This window comes from Anser cygnoides, chromosome 1, assembly GCF_040182565.1.
Source record: "Anser cygnoides isolate HZ-2024a breed goose chromosome 1, Taihu_goose_T2T_genome, whole genome shotgun sequence".
NCBI classification, from domain to species: Eukaryota; Metazoa; Chordata; class Aves; order Anseriformes; family Anatidae; genus Anser; species Anser cygnoides.
This window is the reverse complement of record NC_089873.1, coordinates 54,863,396-54,885,691: the sequence shown is the minus strand read 5'-3', so window position 1 is coordinate 54,885,691 and position 22,296 is coordinate 54,863,396. Positions and strand designations below refer to the sequence as shown.

Below are 22,296 nucleotides of genomic sequence, written 5' to 3'. Positions count from 1 at the left end.
ACGCTATTTAAAGTAAGCAAACTTCGTGCAGTGACGCGGGTTTGGACCCCAGCCAGAGAGGGGAAGAAAGCAGCTTACTCCAGCTTCTTGAGGGGCAAGCAACTCTTGCCTTTTGAAGGCGCTGCTTTGCTTTTAAAGATGTTTTATTTAAAAGTTTTTTTTCAGTTAATGTATCGTGAAGTGTCTATTTTGTGCTTGTATCAGATCTATGGCGTATCCTTTTGGGAGGTGGTTTTTGTTATTTTTTGTCTTAAATGTTATATTACATGCAGGTATACGTTTATATATTGTTATAAACATGAAAAATTTAATGTCATACTAAACAGCTGGGTCCTGATACTCTGATTTTATTTTAAATTCAAAAAGTAGAGCTTAGTTATCCCGTTACGAACTGCTCAGTTCTAAACTACATAGCTGATTTCTGCAGTATTGCAGTTGTCCAGTGATGCTACAAACTTCAGTCTCATTTCAAGCAAACAACTAATTTTCCTTCTTTTCCTTGAAGTTTTTATACTCTGGGTTTATTTTCTTATAGTCTGGGAAGTTTTTATACTCGGGGGTGCTATTTTGAGGGATCGATGTTTTTTTTTTCCCCTTACACACATCAGAATTCATTAGTCCTAGAATAGTTTTGCATTCCATTCCTTCAGTTCAGCCTGAAGACCAAGTTCCTAAAGAGCTGCATCCTGCTCAGCCAACTTGTGTATGGCTTACGTCTGTCTGATTTATGCATGTGAGCACTGCTTAGCGAGGAAGGTGGCTCATGCCGTGCATTTGAACATGTTTTATAAAACGGAGTTAATCCTATTTTGAACCTTTCGATCAGCAAGATCATAACTCTTTACACGGCCTAGTCTAGCAGAAGTAGTTTTACCATTAGGAACTCAGTCGGTCAGGACTCTGTCCCAGGAGCTCTGGGACTTAGCCCGTGCTGTTGACACCTAGCTTCTGCTTCGTGCTCCGTCTGAACATGCTGGAGCACACCGCTGTGTTTTGGCACACCGTGCTCTTCTCACACTGGTGGAATGATGGACACTTAGCTTAAAGTGTAACATCCACTGAAAGTAGAATTAAAACTAAAGTTTTCCATACCCCAGTAGCAGTGCATTTTATTTTGTTTAATTTTTAGTCTCTGAAATCAAGTTTGATTTGATCTAAAAGCTTTCATCCAGTTTAAGCAGTTGATTGCCAGTGTTACTTGCAAGACAGGCTTGAGCCTTAAACTGAGAACTGAAATCTTGTGTACTCATTTGGGAGTTTGTGGTATGCTTCTTCATAGCTTATGGCACTTGTTACAATCAGTGTAAACCTTTTAATGTATGTATATATAAATTATGGTATAGGAACATACCACGAAAGCCCCTGTTATGCTTAGAATTGCAGAGACGCACGTGACAACAGTAGGGTTTCATATGCTGAGTGTGAAATAAAGGCTAAGTACAGTACGGTTCAGAAGAAACATCTCTACTAGTACAACTTGGGAGTCAGGTTCAGAAGGAAATGCAGGCAGTTCTACTGATTGATGCTTCTGTTGGTGCAAGGTGTACAGAGTTTTAACGGGGTGCGCTGTGGAGAGGTGACGTACAGTGAGGCTGTGGTTTCACTTAATTGCAACCAATTTAACGTGTTGCTTTGAATGGAGAAGAATCCCTGCTGCTTATGTGTGCTCCTTTCTGATAGTAATCTGATAACACGCTAAAATAATTGAAATTAGAAGAAAAGGGGGAAATTGAGTGGTCCGAGTCACTTTTTGAGACTTGATATTGCTCACCATACAATATGCAGACATCCAGAAAAGACTCAAACAAGGAAAGGTCAGTGACAGAGCTTGGCTCAGAGGAGTAAAGTGGAAGAAAATTACACCTGCTTCTTCCCATGGTGGCAGCAAGCTGTTCATGAAATCGCTCTGTGAATACAGCTTGCTTTTCTCTAAGAGGGTTCCTGTCTGTGTAGGTTGAGAGGAGCTTTTGCCTTGAGCTTGTTACAAAAGTGTTCAACACATCCATCAGGCTGCTGGATGATGCCTTTTTCTGCTGGTGTCCAGGCTGTATAATTCAGATCAATTTTAAGATCCAAAGGGAACTTTGAGAAATACTGAGAAGTTAGATACTTGTAGCTAAAGTTCACCACAAATTCTTCTTGCCTCAAATCCAGACCGGCGTTGGGTACCTTACAGTAGATTTAATTCCTGGTTTTGGTTCCTCAACTTTGAGGCTTTCATTCCATTTCTAAAATGCTTATAAATATATTTCTGGTCTGATATTTTGGACCACAAGAGGCCTGACTGTAATAAAGAGTCAGTTCAAGTTAATAAAACAAATACTGCCTCAAAGTGAGACTGGCCCATGTGGCTCTTTATGGCTCAAGTTTTCAGACAAAATTTAAGTTGTTGATGTGACCTTGTCCTTGTATAGATAACAGCTTGTTCTGGTAAAGCACTGTTGATCCTCCAAGTGTAGTTCCGTAATCCCCTCTCTTCTGGAAGAAGATAGAGAAGTTGTCCTAACTTGGAGGAAGACTTATAAATCATCCAATGCTTATTACAATGCAGAGAACAAGATGCACTTAATAGAAGTTTGATGCCACTCCTGTGTTATGCTATGGTTAATGATCCTGAAAGTGAAGGGTAGGGGCAAAAGGAGGGAAGATTGGGGTTTGGGTATGTAGCCTGCATCTTTGCCCACAGGGCAACACTTCTACGCTGTAGCCCCGTGGAAGGAGCTGCAAGCTGACTACGCTCAAGTGCCAGTCTTGAGTTTCAAGGAATTTATTTCTTCCATGTTACTTCCATTTTTGTGCAATTTTAGTCAGAGGGTGACTTCATTGGGTTGTGGTTTTTTTTTTGTGTGTGTAGACTAATACTCTGCGTGGCGTGTTATCTCCGCATATCAAAGCGTGCTGTCAGCAGATAGCACACAGTGCAGTGCGTCACCTCATCTTGCGCTTTAGTTTGCGATAGCAAGAACTTAAAGAACAGCTTCTGTTCACCATGCCTCAAGCCCATGCATTTCAGGGATAAGGATTCCTTTAAAAATAGTTTTCTGGAAAAATGAATACTGGGATTTTGCAGGAAATTAATATTCTCCAAAAATGATAAATTCTGTGGGAGGCTAGCTTTCTGAATGCCTCTTTTTTTCCTTCCTGAAATGGGTATGTTTTTATAAGAACTTGGACTTTGCAACTGTTTTCTGTTACTTCTAACGTTGACTAGCTAAAAAAGCTCGTTTTCTGTAAAATAAAATCTTTTTGTCTTGGCCAAAGAGGTTGTTACGAGAACTAATGCGTTGAGGGTACTGCATTGTAGGTACTCTTCTGTGTTGTTTTTAAAATAAAATGTTGGATTAAAACTTAGAGATTCTTACCATTTGTAAAGTGCTAATATGCCTCATTTGAAATAGTCAGAAATGAAGTCTGTAATACACTTCGTAAATGTTACCAACAATGTTGATTCTAAGATTTTGAGGGAAATAAAACTACTGCTTAATTGTGCTTTACTAAGACCGACATGCTTCCTTGAAGAAGACTGGAGTAGAAAGCTGCCTGCTGATTGCTCTTTAGCAAACTTCCTCTTTGGGGTTTTGGTGTGTCCATGTTCCCATTACTATGTGCTGGTAACAAAAAACGGAACCACACCCCATTGTATTACTCCAAATTCACTCGTGTAGAGTTGGTGGATTTTCTCCCCGCGTCGATCTTGTCAATACGAGCAGCTGGTTGCTGGAAGGTACATGACTGATCCTAGTTTCCCTGACCAGGCCAGAAAGAATTCCCTTTTAGCTGATGGTGGAAGGTTAATGGGCAGCATGGTCTTTTGAATAAATGGATGAGATACTTGAAAGTTTTTTGGTAAATTTATTGGAACGCTTAGCATTGCAATGTGCTTTTTTTTTCCCCCTCCAGATACTTTTGGTCTCATAAGTTTGTGTTTAACCCATTGTCAGAAAAACAAGTTCTTCTTAATAAGGGGTCCTTAAAAAGAGGCAAGAAAGACTGATCTTACATATGACTCAAAAGGGAAACTATATAGTTATAAAAGTGCAAATAATAGTGAAATACATCAAAGAGCAAAAGTGGGAAGAAGTCAAGTATGATATCCAAAATGACAACGAGCTATTTCCCCACTAATTTGGTAAACTTTCAACATACAGGTTACATCGTTAACTTGTCCGTATTGTCAATCCTTTTCTGGCATTTGGAGAGTACAACTTCATCCTTCCTACTTGTTTGTGAGATTTTGTTTATGTTTTGTCAAGAACTTAATGGTCATGAACACATATCCCGAGAGTTGGGATAGATCTGCCGGCTCAACAGAACTTAGCTGTGTGCAGCAAATTCTTGACTTTAAGCATAAATGACCAAGTGTTGACTATTACTATATTGTAGTCGATGATGTACCCGGTGCAATATTGGATATACATCTCTGCTTAAACAACAGAAGGAGTGGAGGTAGTCGTTCCGAGCAAAGGGCTTCTCTGCAGCCCTCATACCCCAAGTCCTTGTTCACGTACATCGCCAAGCAAGGCAGCTGCAGCAGCAGCCACCTCCCTGTTCTGAGCTTGTCATCTCAAAAACAGGTGACCATAACCAGGTGTTTTCTTTCAGGCAATGATCCTCCATCCTCGGTTCCTTTTCTTATTAGTGCTACATGTCATTTTAAGCCATAACTTTAGCTTTGAGGGCAAATACTACCTTTTCCTTGTTCTTTTCCGTTCCCTGTTCTGCTCAAAAAATAAGTAGGTGCTTTAAAGTGAAGATTGTCCATGTGCCAGGCAGTTACTGGAACTCATTTTGTTTTTTGCCTTTGCCTTTGCCTGCTGTAAGAAAGCTTTTTAAAATTGTGAAGTTTTAACTGGCACTAAAGGTGTGCACTTCTTGACAGTTAAAAAAAAAAAAAGGCAGACATAATTTGAGGTTATAGTAACATTGAGAGATAAGGGTGTTGCTGGAGAGCTTTTTCAAATTAATTAAAATCTGTGGCTCAAAGAAAATTGGAAAACTCTGTGTCTCAACGCGACGCTCGTATGAAGTATGCTAACCTCCCCGATGCTTTGCATCATGTGCTTGTTAGTAAAACTGAAAAACCTGTGGGGTTTTTCCTTGCCAGAGTGTAGGGCTGGGGAGTGTGCTTTGACATTTTACAGAGAACAGAAGAACAAGACCTGACCTGGCTTAAGCAATACTAGACAGAGTGCACAAAGCACTGTTCAGTCTAGTGTAGAGGGCTTGTCTCCAGTTCTCTTAAATGGGGACGGGACCTGCCACTGTGCATGAATTGGGTATGGTGACAGCTTGAGGCTGGTACTGCTCAGGGCTCATCCATGCCCTTTCCATCCACCAAGGAGAGTCTGACTTAAGGAAACCATCCATTTTATTATTGTTCACAGAACCTTCTTTCTTTAAGAGAGTTCTGCAAAGTCCTCAAGCAGGAAACATAACATTTCAAAAAGATTTTTTGTCTAAATTGAAGTGATTAGTTATGTAAATATTTCTTTGCACGCTGACTTGGCAGTATCTGGTGAAAATGCAAGCATAAATGTTGCTTAGGATACTGTAACTTGCAATGGAAGGAAATTTTTGAATGAAACGAGCAAAGCCAACTCAACTCTAATCTTTCGAAGCTGTAGTCACAAAGAGCTTAGATTTGTGCATAATTTTAACAGCTTAATGCAAGCATAAGCTCCAATTTTGTTTATAAAGTTGTTACAGCCAACATAGTAAGTTGAAATTCCTCTTCCCTCTTCCCCACCAGCCCCCTCCCATATGGCACAGATTCTTCTGTGTGTTTAAAGTTGATCACTTGAAACTTCACAGGTCCATCTTTGTTGACCTAAATTAAGATTGTGTCATAAAAGATCATGGGTTACTCTTGTTGTTTCCCATTTGTAAAGTACACATTCCCTTTCACTGGTCTTCCACCTCATCTGTCAGATCATCTTTTTACATTAATTGTATTAATCTTTCCCTGATAAAAATGAATTTATTCCAAGTGAGATGAAAACTTAATCTGAAATTTACTTTTTAGCAGGTGAAGAGAATTGGTTAACTAAAATGTGGTTTGCCATAGAAACAGGCCAACCAGTAACATATATGCAGGAAATTAACCATTTACTGGCACTTTCATATTTGATACAAAACGTAGCAACAAGACTATGCTTGACAACAACAGCAGCTGCGCGTATTTTTTTTTCCCCCTTTTTTTTTAAAGAAAGATTCTTCTGGTGGAAAAAATAGATTCCCTGGGAAGTAGCTTATATTACAAGGTTCGTCACAAGAATCTGTGGGTGGATACAATAGGCTAGAAATTAAATTAGCGATTTGTATAATAAATGATGGTTTTGATTTGATATGACACTTCTAGTCTCTTACAAAAGTGGCATAGCTACAGGCAATAGAATAATCTCTTCCCCTTGTGAAGATAAATGTCATATCAGACCAAACCATCTTATTTTAAATTACAACTTCCCTTTTTTACCATATGAAAAGATTCATGAGACTGTTCCTTAAATAATATCACAACCCAATTAAAAGTATACTTTGCCCCAACTGTCTTCAAGATATTTTCTGATATCAGGCCTGTGGTTAACTTACAGAGGGTACTGCCAGAAGAGGCCTGATCCGAATAGAATAAATTTCCTTTATGCAGCAAGTGGTGTGATTGTGGTCACAATGAACTAGAAGGTGCTTTTCTGATCTCAGTTAGGCCGAAACCCTCAATGCAAATGAAATATGATGATCAAAGGAATCTAGTAACATGACTTCTTTTCTTGGGGGGAAGAGAGAGATACTACATGAAGCCCTTGCAGAACTTGGCAGTGCTCTTACTGTTTTTTCTCATGTTTTGGCAGAGAGAAGGAGCAAGAAAGGGAAGAACAGTTAATGGAAGACAAGAAAAGGAAGAAAGAGGATAAGAAAAAGAAGGAATCTGCTCAGAAGGTAGGTTTTGATATTTGAATTCTTCTATCCAGCAGGAGCATAAATAGTACTGGGGTTGGTAAGATGTTAGATTGTTTGTATTTGAGCTTAAAAACTCCCATCTAAAGTATAGTGATACTTCCATTAAAGATTTTTCACATTATTTTTCTTGAACTTCAGTTTTAGTAAACTTTGAGATTTCTTCTCTTTAGTGTTCAGGTGAAGAAAGAGTAATTAGTTTTGTGAAATGAAGTATTAAATTCATGTTCCTGAATATGAGTTCTCTTGATCTCTGCAGCTCCTGCTGTTTCAGGGTGTTTGGGTGTGGGAACACTGCAAGTCCTTAAGGAAGGCTATATGAAATGTTCCCTACTGAAGTTGCCTTTATTTTTTGCTAAGTATCATTTAGGTTTTATATTTTCTGTGGCTAATAACACTTTTGTTAAGTGTATCGGTTTGAGTCTGAGCAGTGGAGAATTGAGTCGCTGAAAAATGTGCTCAACAAATGAGTTTGAACACTTGGTTTATTTAGAAGTGCTCTGTTTTGCTGAAAACGTAGTAAATTGTTCTAGGAGTTAACCCGAAGTGTGAACTTGAGTCTCTTGCAGTTTTATCCGTGCTGCTTTTTGCTGGTAAAATCCTCTCTGTCTGGTTGTGGACATCCCTGTACAAGACAAATGTAGGATCCTGGAGCGGGTCCAGCAAAGGGCCCCTGAAGGGCGATGAAGGGACTGGAGTACCTGACAGATGAGGGGAGGCTGAGAGCTGGGACTGCTCAGCCTGGAGAAGAAGAGGCTCAGGGGGATCTTACCAATGTCTATATAGGCCTGGTGGGTGGGAGGGATTAAATAAGATCCATCCAGGCTCTTCTCAGTGCCCAGTGACAGGGCTCGAGGCAGTGGGTGAGCACAAATTGAAATGCAAGAAATTCCACTTAATCATAGAAAGACTTCTTTGTGAGCGTGCGTGAATGGTCAGTCGCTGGAACAGGTTTCCCAGAGAAGTTGTGGTGCCTCTCTCGTTGGAGATGCTCAGAATTAAGTCGGACACGGACCTGAGCAGTCTGGTTTTGTTAAATTGCTTTGAAGGCGATGAGGGAGGAGAACCACCATGAACTCTCCTTGAGAGCTCGAGAGGCTGTGCCTTCCAACCTCAATGGTAATGTGAAATTGAAAGCAAAATGCTCGACTTTCACTAGTCCCAGTTTTTCAGTTGCTTTAGTACAACAGATCCCACCAAAGATCAGATGCTACTCTTGTTGTGTTAGATGACGTAGCTTTGTGTTGTGAACAGCCACCATTGATTGTGCCGTGCCAGTTAATTTTTGGTTTATCCGGGAGCTTTTTAAAAGTCAGATTCTTCACCTATTTGAATTCATCGCTTTAAAACAGGTGCAGGTAAACCCAGTGTTATTTCTGTTGTCTTTATCCCAGGGTCGTGTTGATACATCCCCAATAACGCTGCAGAAGATCAGTAGCAACAGAATAAGGTTTCTTCAGTGCCTGGTCTTTTTTGCTTCAGTATTGCTGCTTACACGTTCAAGTACAAAACCAAAATAGATGGTGTATTTTCAGCTGAGTATGTGTAGGAACCAGGAGGTGCAGAGGCTTGTAACTAGAGACTGGTGATTTGAGGATTATATGCTGATATTCAGTAACACAACAAAAACTTGGAAAGGTTGTACAGATCACGTTGATAACAGCGTTGCGAGTGTTTACTGAGGAATCAGTGCTTTGAATACAAAGATCTGCCAATTTTCCTGTGTGGTCCCTCACCTACCAAGTTATTCGGTATGACTGAATGTTACGATATTTTTGCCAAAATCTTAGGAAAGGTAAACACTGTAAATAAATTAATCTCCTAGAGACCAAACGTTAAGAGTGCTGCTTGAAGTACTACTTGAAGACAGATTATGGGCAGAACACAAATGTGTGTGTCCATTCTTAGTGATTGTGGTGGTGGTCACCAAATAAGCAGCAGTGATTTGGGGGGTACCTTTTTCAAGGTTTGTATAACACGAAACAACGGTTTCTCTCTGGATCTTCTGAAGCTTACAAAATAAAACAGTAAAAAAAAAAAAAAAAAAAAAAAAAAAAACACCCAGGATTATGCAAGCAAATTCATAGACTGAATTCCTGTGGTTTGTGTCCCAGGGGCTGTTTGGTAGCTTGTCAGAAGGCTGAGATTGGCCCTGCCCTGCCAGTGCTTACAGGTTTCCCACAGAGAGATGACGGCTCTAAGTCTGAGACATGCTGTCACTTTTTCTCAGCTTTTCTATTCTAGACCCGAAAAATCACAAAACCAGATCCTTTTAACAAGTACAGGCAAAAGTGATTTTTTTTCCTAACACAAACTGTGGTTATAATTTAGAGTTCTTTAAACATTTGTTAAAATGATGTTCTTCCAAGCAGGCAAGTTATTTACTGAACATGTTTACTGTTAACTGTAGTAAACCTAGCAGCTTTACAAGATTGGTTTCATGAATTTTTTTAGTAGTAGAGCATCAGAGTCACCGAAGTGCTTAACCAAATTTCAACTGTTACAGAAGTAGATATGATTTTACACACACGGGATGTTTCAAAAGTGAAGTGAAAACTGACGTCTGGCATTGTACAGATGCATTTTTGGTCTCTTAGGAGAGTTGGATTACCTAAATCTGTGAAGCTATGATGCTCGAGTTTTTTATTACAGTGAATATTCCACTTTGCATATCGCAGTGTTCATCTTTGCAAAGTAAGTGATGCCACAGCAATTCAGGGCAGTTTTGTCTTTTTATTCTTTACCATACAAAAGAGTTCTGGCTTGGTTGGCTTAAACAATAAACTGCTTTTTACTTGTGCTTTCATTATTCTATACCGTCCCTGTGTGCTTTCCAGAATTATGGACTAGGTCAGCAATTTCTATTTCAGAATAGGTGTCATAGAGCCTGACACATGATGATCTTTAGGGGTTTCCTTTATTGTGTAGTGGAGCTCATGATCGACAGGTTCAAAACATGCTACAACGCACATGATTCCAGCGAATATACCAGTGGTATGTTTGTTTCTGCTGTAGCTTGAAACCTGCTACGCTGAAAGAATGTAGAAGTACAGCGAAACCACACACTGAGTTCGTTGGCCAGCCTGATGGCTCACTTCAGTAACCACTCGAGAGATTTTGAAGCCTGTTTCTTTATAGGTAGCGCTGGTACATCTCGTACTTGTGGCAACGAATCCAGTAAGGTTTAGGACTACTTCTCCTTGGAAGAGATGTAATGGGTAGAGCGAAAGGGGAAGACGACCGAGACAGATTGGTACTCTCACATGTGGAAACCCCGTGGGACTTCTGTTGCCAGCCCCAACAGTCTGCTGTAGGGATATTCTCATCAAGGGCAGCTTTTATTACACTTCAGCTGTAATACTTCATCTCCAAAATCTGGAAGAACTGTAGTGGTGTAGCACTTGTTTGTTTGTGCTTCAGAAGTTTGTGTTTGTGATGAGGGGCATGTACTAAAAATCATCAAGAGTAAAGTAGTTACTGTTTCTGCCAGAGAATTTTGCATCAGGCAAGGATATTACAGCAACTGTAGTGTTCTTGAAAACTTACATATAAGTTTGGGAATACTTTTGAGACTTGTAGTTCATGAACTGATTATTTTCTTTGAACAAATTTTGATCTTGTGCTAATAAATTCACGGTTTAGTGCAGCCTGCTTAATGTTTGTTTTGAGGTTCTTAAAACTGTATTTACATTGTTGCTCTTACTTTGCAGGTCACAGATCAAAAAACCAAAGGTAAGAGCCTTTCTTCAATCCTAAAGAGTGTTTTTATTGACTTGAGCCAAGACTCAGTTTTGATTAAAGCTGTTAGAAAAATGAGTTATTCGAGATGAAGTACTCAAAATGAGTACTCAGAAGAAATAAAAGCTGAGAGGATTAATATGGAGAATCTAAAACTATCCATTTGTCAGCGTCAGAATACTAGAAGTGGAAATGATGATTGTAGATAAAATAAATGAGCTGAAATATTTAGTCTAACTTTCAATTTTACAAAGGTTTTAGATGAGCAACTGAAAACTGAAACCAACTATACAAATGGAATCAAAGACAGGGAAAGTACTGCCTATGGTGACATACCAAAATGAGTGAAAATGACTTGTTTCTGGAAAGTTAGTTAAGAGAAATTGAAGTTTAAGCACCTAAAAGTCCAGAAGATGAGGCAGAACTGATGGTTGAACATCTTGGGTGTGTAATTTATTTAGCTGATCTAAAAATATATTTAATTGTGATGTGCGTGTCAGTTTTCTAAAAACTGCATGAGGAAATTGCCATTAAAAAGAAATGACGGAGGAGAACTAAGATTGTAACTAGATTTTATAACTGGCAATACCTTCTTCTGGCTTATGGACAATGGAGCTTACATAGAGAAGTCAGAAAACCCTCATCAAAATAAAATGTGGGATAATACATTCACAGCTGTCAGAAAGATTCCCTTGCTTTGATCCCCCTTTGTAAGAGGAAGAGCTCTACTGATTATGTTCACTTTGGTGGGGAGGGGCTGTTGGACATGCCTTTCTTGTGTTAGTCTTCAACAGAGACTAGAGTAGATGTATTACATTTTCCTTGCTTTGGGGTCTGCTCTCTCAGTGAGTTAAGCAACTTCTAGGTGCCTGGCTAGGATAATGCCTGAATTTCTTTTGCTCTTTTTCAGAAAGCACACGGAGCATGTGAATAAGGGATCACAAGCCGTTGATTTCTAGAGCCTCTTAAACAAACTTTGTGATGGCATTAGTTCTGCAAGGATTAGTCTATTTTTTTGTTATGCTCCCCCCAATGCATAATAGCTCTCAGAAGCAGCTCCCCCTTGCTTAGGGGGGCACGTGGTGACCAGTTGGTAAACTTCAGGCGAGCCCCATACGAATGCTGTAGGTAGGACTGCCTTTTGGATAACAGTCAACTATTTCAGAGCTGTATAGAGAGCTCAGATTTACTAATTCTGAATTAAAGAGGAGGATTTTTTGCTCTATATTTGGTTTGGCAATGGCCACATAGCCTAGTAAGCAAGTGAGACTTTGGATCTGTTTTTAGATCTCGCATAAGGGTGATGCATAAGAATCCGAAAACCAGTGGAAGGTAGGGAACAGAGGAGAAGGAAAAAAGACTGTCTCTTAAAACTTTTTGCCCAGGGTGATATCTTTTGCCAGCATTACTTTTTTCAAGAAATTTGAGGCTTGGAGTGAAATGCTTGCTGAGGGCAGAGTTTCATCCTGGGGTTCAATTAAGTTGGTCTTTTATAAGGTTGAAGTTGCATAGTATTTCAGAGAAGAATGACATTATAAGTGGAAAGAGTTGCAGTGAGTTCTTGTAGCTAACACAGGTCTAAGTGGAAAAATTTCTGATTTTCATTCTTCCTGTTTTTCAGTGCCCGAAGTGACGAAACCAAGTTTAAGCCAACCAGTGGCTGCCAGCCCAATTGGCAACTCTCCATCGCCACCAGTCAATGGTGGCAACAATGCCAAAAGGGTGGCAGTGCCGAACGGACAACCGCCAAGCGCCGCCCGCTACATGCCTCGGGAGGTGCCGCCGCGATTCCGTTGCCAGCAGGACCACAAAGTGTTACTGAAACGTGGGCAGCCCCCTCCGCCATCCTGTATGCTCCTTGGGGGTGGAGCAGGGCCTCCCCCCCCAACAGCACCAGGAGCAAACCCAAACAACGCACAACCAGTGACAGGAGCACTGCTGCAGAGCGACAGTGGGACTGCAACAGGTGAGTAATGAGAGTGACATTAAATACGCGTGTGTGGCACGCACACGCCTAAGAAAAGTTATCACTGAAGTTGTGCACAAGCATGTCATAATATAATAAAACTCCTCAGATGACTTTTGGAAAGCTTACTTCTGCTGTTTTAGTACATGCACTTCTGATGTTTGCAGCAGGGGGTGCAATTTTTACTGCTAGATGGAACAAGAAAGATGATTAATGTTTTAAAAATATGTATGTTTTGGGTGGTCTGAATCAGGTGCTGTAATGCTTTTTGTATCACAGCAAGGTAAACACAACATAGGGATAAGTAGGTAGCATTTAATGGCTATTATTGAGTAGTTCTTAATAGCTCTTCAAGTTCCTCTGGTGCCATGAATTTCCTGTACTGTCACTTCTTGTTATGATCTAGTAAAACAAACATCAGAGTTTTATAGTAAGTTTGTATAGGCACCCGGTGTGCAAATGACAGGTGTCTGTCGATTTTCATCTGGATAAAATCACAAGGTGTTCCTTTTGCTCCTGACTTTTTTTAATAATCTTGTTTTTCTCCTTAGATAACACTTATTGCAATAATTTTCCTTAAAACACATCCTAAATAATCTCAAAAAAAAAAAAAACTGTCTTGTTTTTCTTTCCTGTTCACTTTGAGTTCCAGCAAATACATTGATTTTAAGATTAATTGTTTTATGAGCATGGGAAAATTATGACTGCTCCTGAATTTTTTTAGGAGGTTGGGGAATGGCAGTAGTGGTAATATTTTCTTAAGTTACAATACTAGAAAAAACAATTCCACTCAAGACACCTGCTTTCCAAAATGTTAATTTGAGAATTTAAGGACAACTTCAGTTCTAACAATAAGGTTTTAAGAAAAATTCAGAAGAAGGAAAAACGCTGCCTTTATGTCTGAGTTTCCTACTGAAAGCCCTGCCAGAGCAATGGGGTGTTTTTTAATCTTGGAGAGCATAAACTTTATAGTTTTCTTTGGTTCAGAAGAAAATGAACTCAGAGGTGATTTGAAAGGCCAGAGTCAAGTAAGCTAGGTGGGATGGCTGTGTTTATTAAAAAGGTTTCTAGGAAAATGAGTAATTTAGTTTTTGCCTTTTCAGCATTTGGCCTCCTTTATAGTGAATCCCTATTTGACAGATTGTGTCCTGTCTTTGATCCCTATTTAATAATGGGGGACAAGTTTCAAACTGCAACAGATAATCGGTTTAAAAATGCATCACTTAGAAATGGCTGATTTTGATTAAAAAAACACCTGAAAGATGCATGGGGGGGAGGAATGGGGGACGAAACAACACCCTAGAGTCTTTAGACTTTATGTATAAAATCCTAGCGTTATGTCAGCATTAGTACACCTTCACGGTAATTCTAGTGAACTGACAAAGGAGATTTAGTGAAATATTCTAGAAGTTTTAAAAATTTTTCATAAACAGCATTTTTATTTTGAATGTATTACATGAGGACCAATTTGACATTGTAGACACGCCTTGAGTTCTATGTAATTAGTATAAGTTCACCTATTACTTGGTTTTGAGACTGAGCTCAAGTTGTATGAATTCTCATATTTTTTCATTCAGTTTAATGCTGCATTAACTGCTGAGATGTTATATGGTTGTATTTTATTGATTGGGGCAACTTTTTATGCCAATGGTTAGTTCCTTCAATCTGATATAAGTCTGGAGTGCTGCCAAGAAAGGTAAGATGTGTGCCCTTCAGACTTGACTCACCCCATCCAAACACAATTCTGCACCATAACACAATTAACTGGGCTGGGAAGCTGACTCGGGTTAAAATTAACTGTAGTTGTTTTTTAAAGCTCATTTTGGTCTGGATGATTGCCCAGTTCAGCTCACTGACTGTCAATAGCAACACAGGTGATAGCACATGAGCGTAGGTCTGGCAGAGGAGTAGAAACGAGCAGCTGGATAAGAGGAAGGCTGGGGCTATCATTTCAAGTACTTCATGAAACTGCTTATGGAGGTACAGTGTTGCTGTGCCCCTCCTGCCATTAATTTCATCTGAGATCCTGGCTGTTTACGAACTGAATTTCAATTTTGGGCCTAGTTGAGTCAGGCACATGTGCAGTGATATTGTGATTAACTCATCCCGCATAAGGAGAAAAAAAAAAGTTTCCAAAGGGGGAAAATAATGTATTTTACCCAATTTCCTAATCTTTCTCATTATAACTTTAACCAGGTATCTGTAGATGGTGTTGGCAAGATTCTCAATTGCCAATAACAGGTCTATTTTTTGAAAATTAGTATTTTACTGCCGTTGTGGTAGTCCAGCTTCCATACAAAATAAAACAAACAAAAAAGACAGGACATAGTCCTGTACATGGATCTTTTTCTACCAGAGTAATGCTTCTGTAAGATGGCAAAATTCTAGAGCCGTGACACGTAATGCCACATCTTCTACTGTCTTGTAGCAGCGCTGGGTGGAGGAGGGTTGTATATCATTTTTACCACAGCCAGTGATATTCAGGATGTGCAAGACAATTTTGGAAAGCAAAGCTTATATGCTGTTGGTGAAAGTCTTCTTTCAGTAGCTGTAGTACCCTCCAGGAATCACTAAATGTCTCATAGCAAAACTGCATTTTCATTTCAGGACTCCATTTCAATATTCTCGCTTATTTCAGTTCCACGTTTTCATCCTTAAAAATAGTCATTTGCTAGTGACATTTTTACTCTGTAGTCAGATGAGAAACTTGTTTACCTTCAGCATGTTCACTATTAAGGAAGAGTTTAAGAACCAAGAGCCCTTACCCATTCTCTTATGAGGATAAAACTGTAAATTGCTAAGGCTTTGTTGCCACTGTCAAGTTAGGAAGGGGAGGCTGACTTTATAAAACAGTCCATTAAATTGTGTCCTAGTACACTATGTTAGGAAACGCCCCAATCTTAATGCTATTAGAATGTCTTTGAAAAAATGAAACGTGAAATGCTCTGTTCAAGTCAGTTACGTAAAGATCTTGCTATAGGCTGCTCTGCATTTGCATCTTTCATTCACTGAATCATTGGGAAGTTCAAAAGATAGCAACCTTGCAGTCTTTTGTATTTGTCTTTGTCTGTTCTTAAGCTATTCCTGTGATCAGAAAGTTTTTAAATTAGAAAAAAATAAAAAAGGTGTTCGTGTGTTACTTACTGTACCAAAAGGATAGCCAGATCTGTAGAATTCCTCGCTCTTCTTAAGTTTGCACGACAGATGAAAATATAACAGAAGGAACGGAACGTGCATGGGAACTGTGGTCTTTTAGATCGTCATGGTTGAAGTTTAATGGATTAAGACAAACTTCTTCTGTTTGCCATTATTCAAAGCTAACAGGAAAATTCTAGCCATGCTGTGAAATGTGGATCTTTGCTGGCCCTCACTGAAGAGGGACCTGGAAGTCATTCCGAGGAAATTCGTTGGTTTAGCTAAAGAACCAAAAGCCTGAGATGGGCACGGAAAGCTGACCCATTCATCTTCTATTAAAACTAATAACAATCAGAAGTTGTGGTCTTCAATTTTGAATACAGATATACTTTTAAAAAAAAAACACAACACTTTTTTTTAAACAAGGTCATTTTGGCTTAATTAGGATTCAGCATGATTTTGTAGAAGGGAGTGTTCAGTCTTCATCACAGAGAAGTTGTGGCAGGGGCAGTTTTGAGTACTTTAGGATTGCAAACGTGTAGAAAACTAAGTAGAGCTATGGAGAGAACAACATGGAAGTTGTAATGAACTTAAATTATATAGAGGACCAGAAATAATTCTGTAGATGGGGGGGGGGGGAATTCTGTACGGGTGGGGTGGGGTGTGATCTTGCCTGACTGCTTAAAGTAATGGTGAGAATTATCTGTACGTATGCAAACATTATGCTGCCAGCGCTGATAGAGCCTTCGTCTGTCATGGCACTGTGTTAATTTATCTGCTTTAAAACTGTATACAAATACCGTGTCAATGCAAATTCAGACTACATAGGACATATTAATAGTTCGCCATGGATGGAAGAAAGAGCCCCTACTCCTAGTCGTTTCTCCTGCCACTTTCCTTACAGTGACTCCAAGGCTCCTTGGACTTGCAGGTTTCCCTGAAGAATGTGCTATGTCAGCAAAAGATAACCCGTCAAGAGGTGGACAGTTTTCTGTTGAGTTAGTGAATACAGTTGACTAAGTTAAAGGACTTGACTGACACAAGTGAGGGGTGAAACTCAGAGAATTTGAAGTAGCTAGAGCAGGTGAGAGAGAGGAGGAAAAGTTAGGTCTCTTATTGGCCTCCATTTGGTGGTAGAGAGATTGGTTTAATTTTTGACAAAACCAAAAACTGAAGTTTCTGGGGTAAATATAGCAGTGACACAAATGTTGGGTAATTAGATGCTGAATACAGCTTGCGTGCTACTACACAGAAGTTGCAATTTGTGTAGCTTTGGCCTCTTTTGGTTACTCTTTTTGGTTTAGCTTTGGAAAATAAAGTTATTTGTTTCATAAGGGTATAAAGAAATTCCTGGTAGCAAAATAGACTTGAAAAAGATCCATCTGAAGCTAAAGGATAGACTTCTTCAGCTCTATACATTCATTAGATGTTTTTAGTCTTCAGTCTTTTATCTTTTCAAGTCATAAATCGTAGTTGCTTTGTTGAATCAGTCATTTAGCTGTTGGTCTGCTACTCAACTGCACAAACATGCATGCATCATGTATGTGTATATGCATGTGTACATATATATATTTATTCTTGTTCTACATATGGTATGATTTTAAACATGTTTTTGAGAAGTCTACGACCTGTGCCAGTAATGCCCGTGTAGGTTATCCCCACAGTGCGTTCAGGTGCCCACAAATTGCTCATGGGGAGTGTCTTGGAACATGTTTTTTATCGTTATTTTTAATGGTGTTTCCTAGCCTCCTGTTCTTCCAAAGCAACTTTGTTAGAAATGTCTGAGGGAGGTATTAATGTACTAGTGGAAACGATAATCGATGGTGTCAAAAAAGTGTTGTTCAGTGCTTGTAGATAGTGTCGAGTATTAATGAGACTTTCTGGGGTCTTTTTTGTTTGTTTGTTTTTCTTCTTTTTAGATTCAACAATTGGAGGTGCTGCTGCTTCAAATTATGCAAATTCCACTTGGGGTCCTGGAGCCTCCTCCAACAGCGGCACCAACGCCAACCCAACTCACATCTGGGACAAGGTGATTGTAGACGGGTCTGACATGGAAGAGTGGCCTTGTATTGCCAGCAAAGATGCTGAGTCTTCTTCCGAAAACACCACCGATAACAACAGTGCCTCGAACCCTGGCTTGGAGAAGAACGCTCTGCCAGGAAGCACCACTAGTAACAAAGGAAAAGGAAGCCAGTGCCAGTCTGGAAGCGCTGGAAACGAATGTAATCTTGGGGCCTGGAAATCTGATCCCAAGGCTAAATCTGTTCAATCTTCCAACTCTGCTGCCGAGAGTAACAATGGACTAAGTAATTGGAGGAACTTGACTGGACAAGATAGAATTGGTCCTGGTTCTGGCTTCAGCAACTTTAACCCAAATAGCAACCCATCTGCTTGGCCGGCACTGGTTCAGGAGGGCAGTTCTAGGAAAGGGACTTTGGAATCTGATAGTGGTAGCTCCAATGCACAGATTAGCACAGTAGGTCAGACCTCTAGGGAACAGCAGTCAAAGATGGAAAATGCGGGTGTTAACTTTGTCTCTGGCAGAGAACAGGCTCAAATTCATAACACTGATGGACCAAAAAATGGAAACACTAACTCCTTGAACTTAAGTTCACCAAACCCTATGGAGAATAAGGGAATGCCCTTTGAAATGGGCTTGGGGAACCCTTCCAGGAGCACTGACACCCCTTCACAAAGCACTGGAGAAAGAAAGACTGGGAGTGTTGGATCTTGGGGTACAGCTAGGGGGTCTTCTGGAACTGACACAGTCTCTGGACAGAGCAATTCTGGAAACCATGGGAACAATGGAAAGGATAGGGAGGACTCCTGGAAAGGAGCTTCTGTTCAAAAACCTAATGGGTCAAGAAGTGATTCTTGGGATAACAATAACCGGTCTACGGGTGGTGGGTCTTGGAACTTTGGCCCTCAGCATGCAAATGAAAGCAAATGGGGTGAAGGGAACAAATTAACATCTGGGGTCTCTCAGGGAGAATGGAAACAGCTGTCTGGGTCTGATGAACTGAAGATTGGAGAATGGAGTGGTCCAAACCAACCAAATTCTAGCACTGGAGCATGGGACAATCAAAAAGGCCACCCTCTTCCTGAAAACCAAGGCAATTCCCAGGCTCCCTGTTGGGGAAGATCTTCCAGCTCTGCGGGAAGTGAGGTTGGAGGTCAAAGCACTGGAAGCAACCACAAAGCAGGAAGTAGTGACAGTCACAATTCTGGACGCCGATCATACAGGCCTACACATCCCGATTGCCAGGCAGTCTTGCAGACTTTGCTGAGCAGGACTGATTTGGACCCCCGAGTGCTTTCAAACACTGGCTGGGGCCAAACTCAAATTAAGCAAGATACCGTGTGGGATATTGAAGAGATGCCACGGCCCGAGGGGAAGTCTGATAAAGGAACTGAGGGGTGGGAGAGCTCTGCCACACAGACAAAGAACTCAGGGGGCTGGGGCGATGTACCCAGCCAAAGCAATCAAATCAAGTCTGGATGGGGTGAGCTCTCAACCCCAACAGAGTGGAAGGATCCCAAAAATACTGGAGGATGGAATGACTATAAGAACCCCAATTCTTCTAATTGGGGAGGGGGAAGACCAGAAGAAAAATCGTCGTCTTCTTGGAATGAAAGCTCTAGTAAGGATCAGGGGTGGGGTGGACGGCAACCTAATCAAGGATGGTCTTCTGGAAAGAACGGTTGGGGAGAGGAAGTTGACCAAACAAAAAACAGCAACTGGGAAAGTGCAGGAAACAAGCCAGTGTCTGGTTGGGGTGAAGGTGGGCAAAACGAGATTGGAACTTGGGGTAACGGTGCAAATACAGGCTCTGCTTCAAAGGGTGGATGGGATGATTGTAAAAGAAATTCAACATGGAACGAGACGGGTCGACAGCCCAACTCCTGGAACAAGCAGCAGCAGCAGCACCAGCAGCAACAGCAGGAGACTTCTGGTTCCTGGGGTCCATCACCACAAACTCCAAGTAATGGGCGACCTCCAAACCCAAACTGGAACAGCGGACCGCAACCAGCTGCCCCCAAAGATGAGGAGCCTAGTGGCTGGGAAGAACCTTCTCCACAGTCAATCAGTCGAAAAATGGATATTGATGATGGCACTTCAGCGTGGGGAGATCCTAGCAGTTACAACTACAAGAATGTGAACCTGTGGGACAAGAACTCACAAGGAGGACAGGCCCCACGGGAACAGAGCCTGCCTACTCCAATGACTGGCAAATCACAAGCATCAGGTTTGTGCCTTTCTTAGCAAACTCCTGTATATGAATGTAACCTTCATGCACACGTAGCCTCCAATAATAGCTTATATTTGATAAAGAAAACAATATTTTATTCTGTATTTAAAGTGTCTTTAATTTGAATCAGTCAGTCCTCTGCTGCTTCTGCCTCAGTAACTCTGATCTGAATATTGGTCAGCTTCCCAGGAAAAGAAAATCTGTTAGCTGACAAATATTCTAAGACAGGCTGAATTCTCACAAAGCTTTTATTTAATTACTACAGAAGTAGGGAAAAATCCCATACTCAGTCAAAATTTTGTGCTTTGATACAGTTATATAACTTGCTATTGGGTGAGCCTGTGATTTAGTTTCTTAGCTCAATTTGGCTCTGCTGTTTGATAAAGAATACTTAGCAAAATACTTTGTTCTTTGAAAATAAGGACAAAACCCCACAAATTTAAATAGCTTGGAAATAAATTAAGGTGTTATTGTTAGATAATCCTTTCTCTGACTCGGACATGCTTTAAGGAATACTGTTTCATTTTGATACGTGTTTCAGATATGTCCTTACTCTTTCTGCATTATATGAAACCCCCAAATCATAGAATGGTTTGGGTTGGAAGGGACCTTAAAGATGGTCTAGTTCCAACCCCCCGGCCGTAGTCTGGTGCCTTTGGTTAGTTACAAGTTCCCCAGATAGAATAGCATTAGATGTGGGCTCATGTTTAACCTGAAAAGGGGTCAGCACGTTCTCTTTTTTCATCCCTAGAGGTCAAAGCCCACTGTTTGATGCGAACACTTGTCAGTTCTGTTTCACCCGCACGATTGAGACCCTAAATTCCTCAACAGAAGGAATAAAGCAGTAGATTGATGACATGGTGCTGCACTGCAGTAAATAGTTGATTGTCTAAACGGTCTGTAATGAAAACTCTTTCTCCTTTACGCAGTCTGGAGCAAAAGCACTCCACCTGCTCCAGATAATGGTACGTCCGCCTGGGGTGAGCCAAATGAAACCAGTCCCGGGTGGGGTGAAGTAGATGATACAGGAGCATCGACAACAGGCTGGGGGAATGCACCTTCCAACGCCCCGAATGCCATGAAATCTAGTGAGTATAGGCCAGATACCAGTTTCTTTGCGATGGTCCTGGAGATTTCTAGTATTTGGCTTTTCAATAATAGGTCAACCGTGGAGGAATTGTTATCTGAGGCCTAGAATCTATGTTGAATGTTGTGTAAGATTTTGATGGATGAGTGGTTAAGTGCTTACAGATAACTGGAACCTTGCCTTTTTAAGGTAGTGGAGGCTTTTTTAGTACTGAGTGGTTAAATGGACTGCTCTGATTTGTGCAAGCGTTGAGACACTAGAGCATCTGAGCGAGGAAATGGTCCTTTTTCTTGCATCTGTTCTTCTGTGGCTGCATACCCATTACTTAAGGTATGAACTTGTTACAGGCCGAATCGCCTTTTCTGACCACATCAGGAAAAGGAACGCACAGTTTATAGAAAGGTTTCACAGTAGAGGTGTGTAACGTGCCTTTGAATGGACCTTTTTGCTGTATGAGTGGAAAACTCTCTCTTAAGAACTGAACTTAGTCTTGTGGCTGAACCTAAACATCTGAATGTTTTCTACATAACCTTCTTAAAAGGTTACTTTCAAGTTAGAGTTTTACTGTATCGAGAGTTTCATTTGCATGGAAATTATTCCTGATGTAAACTGTTTGTAGAACTTTATTTCACTGTTTTTAAGGGAAAAAAGAGCAAACAAAAGCAACTGCTTGACAATACAACGTACCAATGTTATAGCTAAAGCCAATGAATTTTGGTTAAGAAGTTTCTATTAGGAAATAGCAATAATACATGACTGTTACTGAACTTAAGTGATAATACCAACTGTAAAACTGTTTCCAGTTACAAGTTGCTCTTGCAAAGTGTGATCGTTTGGAATGAAATGTTCTGTACAGATTGTATTCTGTTGTGTCATTCTCTCTTCCCCGCACTCCAATTAAATAATTTGGCCATTTATGAAACAAAACTGGATAAATCCATTAACGTTTATAGCAACCTTCGTTGGGTGTCTGTAGTGCTGCTTGTGCCTGCCAGACAAACTTGGCACTTCTCAGGATGGTAGGTTTTTTTCTAGATGGGTATCTTCCTTCATCTGTAAAAAGCTACGTGAAAGTAGCCAAAATAAGAGGCTCTGAGATACTAGTGATCCATTGAAAATTACATGGGTTTGTTAATACTTGATATAGTCTTTAAAGACTACAAATGGTC

The 22,296-nt window shown here is 40.4% G+C and overlaps 1 protein-coding gene across 29 annotated transcripts in view; it reads left to right on the top strand.

Annotated features, from left to right (window-relative positions):
• TNRC6B (trinucleotide repeat containing adaptor 6B) overlaps positions 1–22,296 on the top strand; it is a 145,293-nt gene that overhangs the window by 82,013 nt on the left and 40,984 nt on the right. For 27 of the 29 annotated variants that reach the window (XM_066995966.1, XM_066995932.1, XM_066995973.1 and 24 more), the window contains 5 exons: positions 6,846–6,933; positions 10,662–10,683; positions 12,311–12,655; positions 17,710–20,037; positions 20,970–21,128. In XM_066995966.1, the coding sequence (XP_066852067.1) occupies positions 6,846–6,933; positions 10,662–10,683; positions 12,311–12,655; positions 17,710–20,037; positions 20,970–21,128 (2,942 nt within the window). The remainder of the gene's footprint in view (positions 1–6,845; positions 6,934–10,661; positions 10,684–12,310; positions 12,656–17,709; positions 20,038–20,969; positions 21,129–22,296) is intronic. The other 2 variants (XM_066995974.1, XM_066995960.1) reach the window with 1 other exon arrangement.